We start from the raw sequence: 15,787 nt of genomic DNA on the forward strand, positions 1-15,787 counted from the left end.
CAGGGAGTAGCCACGATAAAGTGATTTTACTGTCTTTTAAACTTGGAGACAGCAGGGATCTAGCTGGTTGCTCAGTTTTGCACCTAATTGCTGTTTTTTCTTAAATACAGTTGATTATTGATCCAAGGGGTTTTCTGGCAGACATGGTCAGTGAGGCAGAGTGGTCCCTGCCACCAGGGGATCAGGTAGCTGGCCTTCTGACTGCTTTGTGCTGCCAGAAAACCCCAGAGATGCCTATATTAGGGAAAGAATCTGACTCCAGGGATGCGAGCCATGTGAAAATTTTAATATGACAAGAAGAAAATATGAGTTTAATGTACTGAAGCCCAAAGCTTCTGTAAGCTAGTGGATTGCTGAATCAGTTGCTAAACAAAAATCTTCATTTCATTTCACTGGTGTTAGTCTACTCTTCTTTTTTATCTGGGTATTCAAGCTTCGTAGGAGGTGCCTGCTTTCTGCTATCAAAAGGCCTATATTCTTTGACAGGCTTCAGAGGAGACCTGGCCCTTTCCTATCTGCTGATCAGAAATCCAATAAAAATCCCTGCATGTTATTCCCAAGATACCACTTTGTAGTTCCTACAATATCAAATTAATTTCCTTAGCTTTAAAATGCATAAGCTATCTCCTTATTGACTAGGGCACACTTTGTCACAATTTGGGGTCTGATTACCCCTATATTGTCACTAAGGCAATAAACATGACATTATTAAAGTGCTGGTACAGTTCTGGAAATGACTTGGTGTTTCCTTATATAGTTAGGATGTCAACAGTTACATCTGGCAGGGTGGATAAGCTGAGACCCATATTCCAGGGGATCTATCCTCTGCAAGTGGAGTGGTTGGAAAAAGAGATAAACTTTGCAGGTCAGTTATTCATAACCTGTTCCACTGAAGCATCTGAACCCAGCACCAATTAGGAGTAAGGCACTAATGTACAGAGACCAGCACTCTGCCCAGGTTTGGCTGTCCTGTTCCACAGGGACTCACCCTCACTTAGCACCTGGCAGATGGAAGTCTGCAAGACTCATGCTATGTCTAAAAACACCAGGCCCAACCTGAGCACCACTGACAAGGAGGGGAGCTGGCACAGCCCTTAAAAAAAATCACATCTGGTCCTCAGGATACTCCTGCTTGAAGGTCATTTGTTAAAGCTGCACTGCAGAATGGCTTTTCTTCACATCTCTCCACAGCACACTGTGCAAGATTGCCTTTTGCTTGTGATAGTTTAGGCTCAAGAATGCACCTTCTTTACAATGTAAGGAAAGAATTAAAGCACTGTAAGAGATTCAGGCCTAAAAGGAAAGTGAGACTTACAGGTACCTGACTTGATAGACTCAGGTTTGCAGCAGCTGACTTTTTCTTGCTGTTGGTACTATTTGCGTTGTTCCCAGCACTGCTGTTGGAAGTGCTGCTGGTAGAGTTTTTCCTTTTTCTCCGTTTGGTTGTCGGTTGTCTTGTGGGTTCTGCTGCAATAAAATGGTAAGAAGGAAAGCAAATGGCACATATTGTAAAGCATGTTCTAAAATGATCCATAAGTAGAAGTGCTGAAATATTTTTCATCTAGATTTAAATTTCTATGTTTACTAGTAGTAGTACTAGTAATACTAGATTTAACATATGAACCGTAGAATAATATTTGGACCCAAACCAATGGAATCTGCTTTTAATTGTGTATAATGGACTAATGAAGCTTATTCTCCCAGCATTATCTATAAAGATATTTGAAAGCATTTTACCAATGGGAATATCATGATAACTATCATGATGCTCAAAGTGACCATGTAACTTGCTGAAGGTCACACAGCAAGCAACAGTGCTAAACAAAAATCCAGGTCTTATTCTGATCTAGGGTACAGCCTCAGCTGACCCAGCCAGAGGCAAAGGCTAAAGGTAGCTTTCTACCCTACTGCTGCCATCAATGCAGCATACAAGCAACTACCATTTGAGTTGCTTCCACGTCTGATCTGGGCTTCATCTTTAAAACTGCCACTCCCAAGAGAACACATTAGAGCATGCTGAATGCCACTTCTCTGTGAGTCTTCAAACTCAGATCGAATCAGGACAATTACATAGCTTTGCTTAAATTGGCAAAGAACAGAGGGGCAATTGTACTTCTCAAAATTTGGCCTGGGGACCCACGTGAATAGTCTTAGATATACAAATCTTTAACAATATGAAAAAAGAATTATTATTTTGAGGTGTAAGAGGAAGGAGATTAGGTCCAGGCCTGTAAATAACATTATATTAGTCTCAAAGACAATTAATTATGAATTGTAGCTGTAATTTCAGAGTCACAGCAGGAAGCTGAATTACACAAACGATGAATTCTAATGGAGCCAGTAGGCATTTTGCATTCCATCTACACATATTTTTGTACTAAATTATATCCTAGTCATAGTGAAACCATCTGAATGTGCACATCTATAAATCAGTTGGGTCAGACTGAAATCATAAAACATCAGAATAATTTTCAGCCTCATTTTTGGAACAATGCTAATTCTTATTACTTTCCTTTGTAAGTAAATTTGCAGTAAATTTTCCCATTTAACTAAAAAATAAGTAAAACACTGGAAATGAAACATACCTGGTGGGGCCACCATTCTCTGCCATTTTTGAAACAAGCAAGTCTTCAAGCAGTCTCTAGGACTTAGATTGTATGTTTTATGTCTTGACATCAGTTCCTGCATTGGCTCCAGTATTACACACAACTGAAAGAAAAAGTCAGAACAGAATTATTTCATCCAAGCAAAAACTCAGTTGATCAGTATTTACATAACTGGAAAGTATATTCCTGGCTTTTTTTTACCCTTGCTAACAGATTAAACCTTGTAACAGCACAGTTTAATCTGCACTGGGATTGCAGGATGAAAACTCTGAACTGAGAAAACTTTTGCTCACAATTTGCTATCTTAAGTATTTAAAAAAAAAATCAGATAAACTTAAACTCTGGTCTTCCAGACTACAGATATTTCAAAAAAGTAAAAAAATTCATGCTTGATGGCCAAAGCTGCAAAGATGAATTAATAAATAATAAAATACCCACAGCAGGTTATCATTCCCATATAGCAAAATGTACACACAGTGATCTTCTGACCTGCTGCACTCCACAATGAAGACTTTTCATAAATGAGGATTGTAAACATGATATTTTATCTTGCTATTGCATGCAAAATAATTCAAATAATTTTGTTCCTTTCTTGTTATGACAACTGTACATTCTCTTCCCATCACATGAATAACATGTCCAAGAAAAAAGAGAAGCATTTTATTTTCCTCATCAGCTTGAACGGCCTATTATATCAAAGCTGGAGATTTCTGAAAACATGATATTTCAAGCAAACCTCTTCCTTCAATAGTCTTATATATTTTGTATCTGTTCACTTAGTAATTAAAATCACTGTTCACCACTTTTTGCTCCTGTTAGCACAGCAGATCTAGCATAAAGAACAGTGAGATGGTTTCTATTCCCTCCTGTTTATCACCACAGAATCATTTCCAGGCAGTAAAACCTTACGCAAAACCATGGAAGACTACAGAATTGCACATATATAACTGAGGGCTTACTCTCTCTTGCAGGATCCTTGTTTTTTTGGTCATCCTACATGAGATGAAAAAAATCCAGGCTGACCTCTAGGTTCTACCTGAAATTTGCAGGGCTGTCACATAGGAAGAAAAGATTTCTTACTTGCTAACTGAGCACATTTGATAAGAAAATAGCTGACACAGAATAAACATGGCGCCTGCATGCCACTTCTAGTCACTTTTCAAAGCAGAACTGCATTAGAATCAGGGGAAGGGTTGGCTTTTTTTACCAATGGAAGTAAAGCAAAAAGTTGGTCAAATTATTAGAAGTCAGAATGGCAACTGCAGAAAGGCATAACTTAAGCCGAGACTTGGTTTGAGTTATTTACTTAATTTTAGCAAGTCTTGCTGAAGGAGAATCTTGGATTTACTTCAACAGGCGTTGTTTTCCTTCCACACTTTTACAAATATGTAAGACATGAAGCAAATTCTTTTCTCTGGGCTGCAGAGCCAATCAATGTTTGCTCCATTCTCCCCATGTGCACCCCACTCTCATTCATGTAAATGGAGATGCAAAGTACGTATGGAAAATAGCTGAAAGGGAGCTGCCATGAGGACTAAGAGATTAATTCAGCATTTAAATATTATTGTGTATTGGCACTGCCTTTTGATGAGCCTTTCATTAACAGCAGTTGAAACAGAGATAACATAAAGCAGCAGGGAGAATGAAGAGCTTCATATGAAGAATTATGTTTTTTCCAACTGCAGAAATTGCATCTGCAGTTGCCTCATTGACTTTTTTCTTACATAGACTTTTTACATATATTTCTGTAGATAAATATCTGCAAGGTAATCTACTAGACAGAGAGCTGCTATCCGATTGTGCACTTTGGGCTCAGGTTTTCCTCTGGTTCAATATTGTACCAAAAATTAAGAGCATCAGGTCCTCAAGTACAGGATCCAGTTTATGCTGTGAAAGAGGTGTTGTATTTTGAGTTCTTATTCAATTTATTCTGAAACCTGCAGGCACTTGCTCAGGTTTTGTGTGTGAGAGAGAGAGGTTTGTGATCATAATTGATACCATTGCTTTGGTTCTCAAAAGTCTGGGTTTCTGGCAGGGCTGCCTAAATTGTCTCATTATGAGCAGATAGTGACTATCATGAAGAAGAGAGCTGTGCTAATTCTTAACAAACCAGTTGGCCTGGGCAGAGCACTACACTCACACAGTTCTGCTGCTGCTTGGACTAAAACTATGTAAATATACATGTAGGGTCTTCCAAGATTTCCTTAGAGACATTTTATTCATGACACATTTACTCCTCCATATATATTTATTGTTGGCAACAAAGAGAACGTTTCTTTATCATCTGGCAATGATGTTTCCTATTGTGCTCTAACTGTAATGCGCACTGAGAACTACACAGTCCCTGCTGCCTGGGGATATCCTGACTGCTAATCCCGTCTATAATATCTTTCACTTCACACACGAGATTAAAATGTGATACGGACCCAAAATGTAGCAATGCCTAACTGATCTCACACACAGGAAGTCAAAATTACAAGCGCCAGGGTCCCTACACTGGGACATGGGACACTGTCATCTTCAGGGTATTTGGGAGCTGTATGGACTCACGTCACTTTCTCTTCTGGTTTTGGGGAATTCACAACCATTTTCTCCCCCTGAAGTCTGCAAATTCTAAGGTCAGCTTTGGATTCCTGAGTAATAAGAGGGCATTGTACTCTATAGTGACAAGTCCATTTTAAATGCGTCTAGATCATGTGAATTGGGTACAAATGTAAAATGGAACTGGATTAATGATTATTGATACTAGATCTCACAGTCTTTTTCAGTGACCTTTGAGATATATTTGAAATCTAAAGTGACTCAAAAACAAATCCCTGAAAGAGGAAAGGATTGTGGTTCGATTATCTTAAGTCTGAGGAACCTGGCAGTGACAATCAGGAGCTTGTTTTTTTCAAAGAGCTAGATTAAAAATGTGGGGACAAAATGCATTCTAAGAGCTAAGTTGGCCAAAGCCACCTGACATCTTTACCTGCTACTGAGCAGGGTAACTGGCAGGATGGTTTGACTGCATCATTTTACAAAGTGACTTCTTAAAACAAAGCTAACAAAATGTTTTACATACTTTTGCATTCACTGGCATATATAGAAGAAGCCTGAGGCTTAGACTGCCTATTTCCCACAGATCACCTAAATTCACTCTGTGAGATTCCTTTTCAAAAAATCTATTTTAACATTTTTTCAAGCATTGGATAATATTAAAATGTACAAGTCTTTACTGTAGTACTAGAATAATAATATTTGGAACACCAGCATAACCAATCTCTTCTACAATCATTCTCTGCACAACTCAGAATCAGTCACCCAGGAAAACACCCTAAAGACTTAAAGACTTTAGTGCAGTGAGGATGTGTGATCACAGAAATAATTTCTACATTTCTAGGGACCCAGAACTTTTAATGGCAATGTTTGACAAGACATAGTTAGAGATTTCCAAGCTCCATGTTTTGACAACACAAAAGGTGGGACTCATTTGTCCGCCCATAGTTGTCTAGCACCAGCTGAAATGCCCTGAATTATCCTGGATCTGATCCATCTGATCGCTCTGGCTGTCCCAGAAGGACACAAAGCTCCATGTGAATGTTTTCAAGCACTAGAAGGTGTCATTAGTGTGTGGGCAACTGAATGAAGCCCGAAGTCAAAAGAAAAATTATGCTTCTTTTAGCTTTTAAAACATATTTGGAAGAATGTGTATCACAACAGATCATGTACTTTCCCTCTGCAGTACTAAAACATACTGAAAGAACTCCACATGATGCTGAGTAACCCAGTATTATTAGAATTAGTTTCCAGTCATGGTTTCTTATTTGAATGCATCGCAGTGATGTCTGACCATTGCTGTTTCACTGTGGATAGCTGTGAATTGGATCCAGTGCCAGAGACAAACACAGTGCTTTACAGTGAGAGAAGTCATTGGCATGAGAAGTTTATACTTGTGGGTACCCAGCACACACTGGGACACGTGCATGCAGTGATTTCACTAGAGTTCCATATGGACCCTATGGACAATTCATCAATTACAGGGCTAGGATCCAACTCGAGAAAATGGTAATGTTATACCCTTGGGGCTCAGGGAAGTGAAAGTAGGGAACATAATAAAGCACATGGGTTTTTTGCATTAGTAAAACACATCTGGAAGGATTTGATTTTTTTAATGACTTTTTTTTTTTTTTTTTTTCTTAGACGAAAAGAGTAGCATTTATAAGTTTCAAAAAGCAGCGTGTTTTAAGAAGGGAATTATATGAGGAGATACTGGAGGCACTGCAGACAGGAGTTAGAGGGTTCTGAGAATATAGATCCACACGTAATTTCCTGTAATACTTCAGTTATTAGCAGAGCCAAAATCAGGCTTCATAGGTAAGGGGTCAGATTGAGCTCTGAGATCACTCCAGTCACACCAAGAATGGTTTTAGCCTTATGATTTTTGTTTTAACTCTGTATTCCTATTCTATTCTGAGAATAGACATGCATTCTCATAGCAGTGAAGATTAGCAGAAAGACCAATGTGAAAACTCTCTTTTGCCTTACTTTTCATACCATAAGCTTATGTTGCTTATTGTTAATTTAATTAGCAGTTACCCTCTTGAGTGAAACCTCTTGTCTCCATAAGAATTTTTACATTTCCAGTAGCAAAGGTTTGTTACGCTGCTGGTGAAGACATTGTGGTCCTGCCGGCTCTGAGCTGCAGGTGGCAGAGCCAGCCCAGCTAACAGTCTTCCCCTGCTTACAGGCTAGGAGCACAAAAGAACTGCAGCCTTTCAGTCTTTCAATGCCTTTTGCATTTTAAAGAGAATTCAGTGGGACCGAGCCTTGCAATACCTAGGTGGTGAGACTGACATAACTACCAGCCAGTTTCTTTAAAGCATGAAACATATCTGGTCAATAAGTGGTTGGCAGCCACCGAGTCCCAAAGTCTACCAAAAGAAGCAAGTTTTGAGAACTGTATCTTCCCATGGTAACCAGTTTTGTCTGTATAAGTTTCACTAACCACAATTTTAAAAATGGAATTATCTAAAATTTTCATGTAGATGACACTTACAAATGTTAATGTATAATGTAACATCAGTTTTTCCGAATAAAACCAGCAAGGAACCTGACAGTGGTGAGTGTTTTCTGAAGTTTTACTGAAATTTAGTTTTAATTGAAATTTCTCCTGGTTGAATGTCTGTATTAAATCACTTGAAAAGTATAGAAACTGTTGCATAGTCAAAGCTCACAGAGATCTACAACCCTTCCTAAAAGTGACAAAAAACATTTGAATGAGAGTATTAGTCACTGTCTAATGTTCAGGTAGGATGTTGACAGTGAAGGTTATACCTGGAATACTCTATGAAGCCTTGAAGGGGTTCAGTATTTTCTTTTAGAGATCAATTTTTATCCTCCACAAATATTTCGAGTTATTAAGTAACAAACCTGAACACAATGCCATTTTATTTCTATGCTGAAATGTAGTCTTCCCTCTGCATGCCCTATATGTGCTCTAGAGACAATAGCTCCAGTTAACGCTGCCAGTGAAAATTCTGATGCCAGTGCATTTCTCTGGGAAAGATCCCATTGATTTCAGTGGGGCAGGATTTCTGAAAAGAACTGCACACTGTTTTATGGACATCCACAGATATGTATTTCCAGTGGTCCATCATATTTTACTGACACAACTGTGATGAGGAAGGGGACACATTATGGGTATATTTTCAGCCCCTGTGAAAGAGCTATACCTGAAAGTCTGACTTCCAGGAGTGGAGTCAAAGCCCTGTACAAGTGCCTTGCACTCCCAGCAGTATGGCACTGAAACAGTAATGCTTTGCTGCTGTCCTTGATATGGTTCATACTTTGGTGTTAGAAATAGCGAAGGCTTATAGCCGAGTTTAAATTTCTCTGCTCATGCTTGTTTTTCACAATTAATGTAAGTATCATTCCTCTGCAGAACAGAGGGAGGAATGAAAATTTCCTAGGAACATATTGCTGCTTCTTTCACTGGCCGGCTTGCAATTCACTGCTGAAAATAGCTTGTGTTTTTTAAGAATCACATGTGAATACAGAACATTTTCGTCTTAAAAACCATCTTTGTTTTCCATTAAAAACATGGAGATATAAATGAGAAATTTTTTAGGATTTTTATGAACCAAAAGAAATGAGGGTTTTTTTACATACTTGTTTTTCTGGAGGGGATTGCTTTTGCTTTGTTCTAAGCTCTTGCCCAGTATGTCAAGTCAAATATAAGTCTCTTCCATCAATGTGTTTCAGTGGATCAACTATATCCATGCTCCTTCCCTGCATAATAAACTTTAAGCCAAAATAAGTGGTTTTGAGATTCCCATCACTGAACATACTAGTCTGCTACCTGCTTTCACTTTTGGAAGAGCCACCGTACACTCCTGCTGAGATGTGGACACTAATAAATGTTCATTGTACTTCTCATGCAACGTTATACACGGAATAAATAAATGATCAATTTTGAAATTTTGCAGTACTTAGTGTAGCAAGCAGCAAATTCAGTAATCACTTCGATTTATATTATAAAACTAGTTATTTTAACCTGACTATTCAAAATCCAGTCTGCCCAGGCTTTTAGTTTAGTGAAACCTTAGATGATTTTGGGGACAGAATGAAAAGGCAGCTCTTAACCCCAATAGCTTAAGTAGTCCAATACCATAGGGTAAACCCCTGCCTTGTTTACCATGACTACTGTTCTCTCCATATTTCTAATTCTTTCTGTGCCAAAGATTTTTAAATTGGCAGTGTATAAGCAGATTGAAGTAACTGGTTTTGCTACATAGGTAGGGAACAATATGAGCTTTTGGTATCCAGAAGGAGGTGGGAAACTGCTTGGAAATATGGTATAGGCACATTTACTCTATTTACTCCTAAATTAAGTACATTTGCTTTAAACAGATAGTAATGAAAAGGTTTTAAAACTGTCACTGAAATTTCTTTCTTTAGGCTTTGACTTAAAATCTCATTGAGATGAATGTGATCACACCTCTCAAAGAAACTGTTTTAGACTAGTTCAGGACTCAGCAAGACAGTGTTGCATCAGCTTGAACTTGGCTCATATTTTAAGTACGTCTCCAAAACCATATGGAGTGGATATTTTGTGTTAGCTTTTAAAAATAAGACAAATTCATCCTGCAGCACAATACATAGCAAGAGTAGATTCTGGGACAAATGCCATAACCTGAGATCTACTGGGTCTGGGATATACTTAATAGCCATCACTGCACTGGAGAAGGTTCCACGTTTTGTGACTACTCACCGTGCTGAGTGAAGAAATATTTATACTTGCAATCACCTAAGAAGCTAGGAATTAGAATTTCTAGCTTAACACTTGCAATATTAATGATCATTAGCATCTACAGCTTATTATTTATTATTTATACAATGCCAGAGATATATACAGATATTTTACAAACTACCTTTGTTCTAAAGAGATTCCTATCTCAACTACATAAGAGGGAAAATACTAAACCAGGCGTAATTTGGCAACAGTAAGGTACGCACATGAAAACAACAATTTCATGTAGCTATCTACAAGTCCCTTGAGGACTACTGATATATATTTAAATGGTTCTCACGTGTTGTCACTTAAAAATATAGCTGTTTTGCTATGCAGATTGCCTGCTTCACATTAAGCAAAATGTCATTCATTTCATTGATAATTTGGTTATTTCGGAAAAAATATAAGATCAATTCTGCCACAAGGCTCCTGGAATTTGCTATTTCTTTTCTGTGTACTGACAACCCTGCAAGATGCAGCGAGATGACATGCAACTATTGAAGCTCCATGCTGGATTCACTAGTAAATACTCAGCACTCAGTAATGTTTATTCATCCTATGCTCTGCCCTGAATGCCAGTCTAGGACTCTCCAGTTTCTCACTAACACCCAGAGGTAGCAAATGATTTCTCAATAATGCAGTATTCAGCTGCTCAATTGCTCCCAAGCTACATAGCTCATCATGTTTTTACACTGCTCTGTATCTGCAGCCATTTCAATTCCCAGCAACAGTGAGAATGGAGAGAAGCAGCATTCATTTCAGGTAAGGCTAAGCTTAAAAAAAAATTTGTGTTTTTCCAAGCAAATACTATGAGTGGGTAGGAAACAGAAACAGTTCTTAACATAGCACAGCTATCACCAGTGCTGCAGCTAATCCTCATAATTGGACCCCAATTTAATTTCTTTCTCTCTCTCCTTCCCTCTCTTTTTTTTTTTTTTTTTTTTTTTTTTTAAACATATCAGCTAACATTTCAGTTTCTACCAGTGCCCTCTCCTCCACACACTCCCGAGCAATGCAGGTGATTATGGAAACTTTGCTAGCTCTCACGGCCACTAATTCTGCCCTTTTGTATGGTGGCATCAGTAGCAGAATCAAAACCATGTGCCTGGTCAGCAAGGAACCCAACCTCCTTTACAATTCAGAAAGCTTCTCCCTCGTTTCCTGCATCCCACCCGGGACTCCAGGTTCCTCACTCCCTTGCAGCGTGCCCATACTAGCAAAAGTGCTCCGGTTCAACACTTCTGTAAGCAGAAAAGCATTCCTGTAAACATTCTTGTTCTTGCAGAACTGCTGCTGAAATGCTTTGCAGACAGCTGAGCACTCTCTCCCCTGAGGAGAACCTCATTTGAGGGCCACCTTAGCATTTATATTGTACCACCCTAAGTATTTCTTACACCGGACATGAGCAGTAACATCTTCAGTTTATATGTAATGAATGGTGTGAAGCACCTTCAAGATGCTTCGAGATTTCATGTAATGAATGCTGAACTGGACAGATGTGCTGTCCTTTCCCTGTCTGAGGGGAAGCGCTCATGCTGCGGTTGCATTTGTGGAGACAAGTTTGACATCTGCCTTATTTAGTTATCACTTTGCCAGTATGCTCATCATTCCAGTATGTGCTGGAAAGAATTCTGTTTCACAATACTCTTAATCATTAAAAAAATTATTAAGATACAGCAGTCATCGCTGTAACTATTTGATAACCCTCTCCTGTCAGATTTTTTTAAAAAGTAGCTCTTTTTACTTTCCTTGTGATTTTGCTTAATATTTCTATTTAAGCCTACAGTTTATGGGTTTAAAAAGGAGCTCTATTGTTTGTATTTTTGCTTTTATCTTTGAAGTTTAAATACTGTTTTTTAATAAATTAATATTTTTTGGATTCTTTGCGATAACTTTGCAACTTTCGATTATTCACTCTTTCTCTCATTACCCAGCCATTAAAAGAATGTCTTTTCAGTAAATGCTCTTTTTCCTATTCAACCTCTGTACAACAAACATCTCTCTGGGAGATATTTTGAAAACGCCTTCCTTCAACAGCATCACACAAGTCTTATGAACTTTTAATATTGCTTGCACCAGCTGGGCTCATGTCTCTTCCTAGATCCTACACCAAAGTGAAGTGGTTCCTTTCCTTTTCCCCTGATGACAAATCAGGCAAAGTAAGGGCAGTTGGTTTCAATCACACAAGTGGATATTCCTGGAATCCCAATGGCAGAGGCAAACTGCATCCAGTTGCTGTATGTATTTTCAGCTAATGAAATCAAAAGGATTTGCAGGAGAAATCTGATCTTCCTCCTGATGGACTTAGTTCTGAAGGCTGTGAAAACCCAGAATCTGAATAATTCACCATCTATCTCTTCCTTATGGACTTCTTGGTGCAATCTGGCGTCATCCAAAGAATATAGATTCTTTGGTGTTTTCTGCAGTGAGGTTGACCTGCTTAAGCCTTCTCCTTGAGCAGAGATCCTAACTACAGAAAAGGATCAATACATCAATCACAAGCCTGTATCATAACAAAAAGTCTTGTACAGCCCATCATATTGTGTGATTCTTCTCTCACGATTATTTGTATATTCAGTGATCAATAGGCAAGATTTGTGTCTTACACAACTCAGATCAGAATTAAGCTCTTAAATGATTTTGAGAGACTATAAAATTAATCTTTGTAATTTAATTTAACATTAGTGTTAAATTATATTGCAAAGTGCATCATGTTGACTGCATGATAAAATCCTTGATACTGCACTTGCTATTACAATGAGTATCAATTTCAAAGAGCTTGTCAGGACAAAATTAAATTTTAATGTAAATCGGAACAGATCCATTGATTTCAGCCTACACTGGATTTGGATGGAATTCCACCATTATGTGGGGGTTAAGGCTGGTCTAGTAATTAAGAGGAGAACTAAGCACTTTGGACCAAATATTTTTTACTTGAGCCTTGTCCTGTGAACTAATCTCTCCTTTTTTACATCCAATTATAGGTTATGAATCGACACAGAAACCTGGCAGCTGTTGTTTTACCTCACTGTGTTTTGGTGGCCTAGTGCAAAGCACATGGCATTTGAAAGCTTTCTTAATTTCATTTTCTCTAGATAGTTCAAAAATCATACAGCTTACAATTTATTCTCATTTCATTATTACTGCTTCTGCTTCTAACACAATCACCAATTTTATTTCTTACTCAGTACTGAGTTAAGAACAAAACAAGGGTGACATCGGAGACTGTCGTGCACTTCAAAAGAGCTTCATCTTATTCTTTGCCAAGTGCAGATATTTAATAATCAGAATTCCTTAATAATCCACCATAACAGCCAGTCCAAACAGTATCTTTAGGAAACAGCATGGGAAAGGTCTATTTCCCTGTTTGCCATCTCCCATCACTATCACATGTGATGTTGCTGCATGACATTTCCTTCCTCTCTATTTCTCCAAAGGCAGACAAGCTACTATTCAGCAGTTCTGAGTCAAATCCTAACACCTGATATTTCTGATATGCAAACTGTTAGCTTTTTCTATTTGTGCAACAATGAGACCTTATCAGTTTTGCCGCTTTTCATTTTGACTATGAAATGCATCCACTATCACTCTTCACCTGTGTCCCTGGCAGCTCCCTTAGGTTCAGATGGAATCCGGTATGTTGTTTGTCTTGTTCAAACTACTGCTGATCCAAAACAAATCACAGCATTATAAAAAAGAGTAAGAGTGTAGGGGACTGCATTTAGCGTGCAGTTGTATTACAACTTGGAAATAAGTTTAGCAATGTTTTCATGGTGAAATGGTCTGTAGACAGCAAATGCTGCCTTAAAAGATACTGAAGGCAGAACAATAGGAGAGGCTATGCTTGGCCAAAATACAAGCCAAAAAATTTAGTGGTGCAGTTGAAGTTTCAGTTCAGTGTATAATTTTCCAAGGATACGTCAAAATATGTGCCACAGATGAAGATTGTCTTTATACTGGAAAACAAGTATCACCTTTGCCTTTGATTTTACAAAGTTGCTTTTGTACATTGCACTATTTTCAGAGTTCCTCGTACAAGAAATCGGCTTCATACAATAGATACACATGAAGATTCATACATACTGAGGCAATACCACAACTGTGATTCATCCTTCAGAGTAAGGTGTACATAGCAACTCTAATCTTATTTACAACCATGCAAAAAGAAAGCTTTTTCCAGAGTATAAGCAGCTAGCTCTTCTGTGTCATGAATCTCTTCCCCCGTCCATATAAAATCCTCTTGTTTCTATACTGCAGCTCAAGCACAAATGCAGTGTTTTTCACATAACCAGTTCTATTTTTAGCCTGAATTGTAGGAAGTCTGCAGCATTAATAAATGGAAGAGAAGTACAGAACTACACCGCATGGTAATGTGCCAATGCAAAAGCTAGCTTGGCCTTTAGCCAATGAACTGTGGTTTGATGTTAGAGCAATGAAAGTAAAAACACCACTTATAATGGAATGATTAATAAGCTGACAAATTTCCACACATTTATTTCATACTTTCTGAATGCCAACCTTATTAATACCAAAATATTTTCTATTTTATTAGTGATATCTCTCAGCCTGAAGCATAGATAGGTAAGAGATATATATATATATATATGTATTTTTACATATGCAATTGAGGTTTGCTTAATTCTGTGTTCAAACAGAAAGGAACAATATAAGAAGCAGATGATACATCGCAGTGCAGAGCTTGACACAGGAAAAAGGAATAAGGAAGGAGCTTTTCTATATAAATTAATAAAGCAACTCCACCAGACATTAAACCATTGTTTCATGATTTTCTCTCCTATTGACTCTGCAATTCCCTTGTTTGGTATCAAAATTATGAAAGCAAAAATCCTCCAGAGCCATGAGGACAAAAGTTCACAGTTCTTACAGGGACACAGAGTCTTCTGTAATCTCTCCACTTCTCACCCAATCCACAAAACTTGTCCCAGCACTGTTACACTGTGGACAGATGGATGTTTATATAAAAGACCTTGAGCCTCAATAAAATTCCATTTCAGGGTTATATAAAACCAGCAATTACTGGAAAATGGAACTTTCTAATTAAACGTATTCAAAGAAAGTAGGGATTAATGATTTTAAAGGAGACAGTATTTAATGCTTGCAGTCATAGATCATCCACTAGTGAAGCTGTATTACCACCATCAGGCAACAATGCTTTTAAGTACTGATAGTGCATGCGTTAACAATGCTTAAACTGTTTTCATAAGAATATCATTAGTAACAAAACTAATGTATAGTATACCTATTATTAAAATAATGTTTTAATAAACTTAATTCACAGCAACATCCTCAAAACTGATCAGGATATACTTCGGATCAGGCTAGTTGTCCCTCAGTCCAGTGAACTGCAGGTAAGCTAAATTTTGAATCTTTTTGCTAATGCTGATATAGTTGGGTACAGATCCTGACGACTGCCCCAGAAAAATGTAATAACTGCCCATCTGATTCTCTGATTTATAGGTAGGAGCAAAATTATTACTTTGCACTTCAATTAAATACAGGCAATAAAACATCGGCAAAATTATTTACTGGTTCTGAAATTGTGCTTGCAGAGATCAGAGCCTGGGTTATGACCATCTTAGAAATCAAGCTCTAACTCCGTACTTCACATGGATCAAATACTATATGGTGAGTACAGAAACCTACGCACAAAAGTCGAAAGAGAAAAACAAAAACAAAAACAAAACAAACCACCAACATTAGGTTTGTTTTTCTGTTACAAATTCTGTTCAGGTACAGCAAAATCAATACTTTTCCTCTGACTGTACACAGTGTACTTGAGCTGTTCTGTCAGGATCTATACAAAAAACAGGGATGGGATTTAAGGTGGGTGGATCTGACGGTCAGGTGGAGGTATAACACACCGGCATGTGTGGCCCCTGCTTCCCAG

The 15,787-nt window shown here is 38.0% G+C and overlaps 1 protein-coding gene across 8 annotated transcripts in view; it reads right to left on the bottom strand.

The window, feature by feature from the left end:
* Positions 1–15,787, bottom strand: part of LDB2 (LIM domain binding 2) — a 219,723-nt gene that overhangs the window by 8,707 nt on the left and 195,229 nt on the right. For 3 of the 8 annotated variants that reach the window (XM_074903765.1, XM_074903769.1, XM_074903772.1), the window contains exons 6-7: positions 2,586–2,709; positions 1,316–1,467 (exon numbers count right to left, since the gene is read on the bottom strand). In XM_074903765.1, coding sequence (XP_074759866.1) covers positions 1,316–1,467; positions 2,586–2,709 — 276 coding nt within the window. The remainder of the gene's footprint in view (positions 1–1,315; positions 1,468–2,585; positions 2,710–15,787) is intronic. The other 5 variants (XM_074903766.1, XM_074903770.1, XM_074903767.1 and 2 more) reach the window with 3 other exon arrangements.

This window comes from Athene noctua, chromosome 4 (genome assembly GCF_965140245.1).
Source record: "Athene noctua chromosome 4, bAthNoc1.hap1.1, whole genome shotgun sequence".
Classification (NCBI taxonomy): domain Eukaryota; kingdom Metazoa; phylum Chordata; class Aves; order Strigiformes; family Strigidae; genus Athene; species Athene noctua.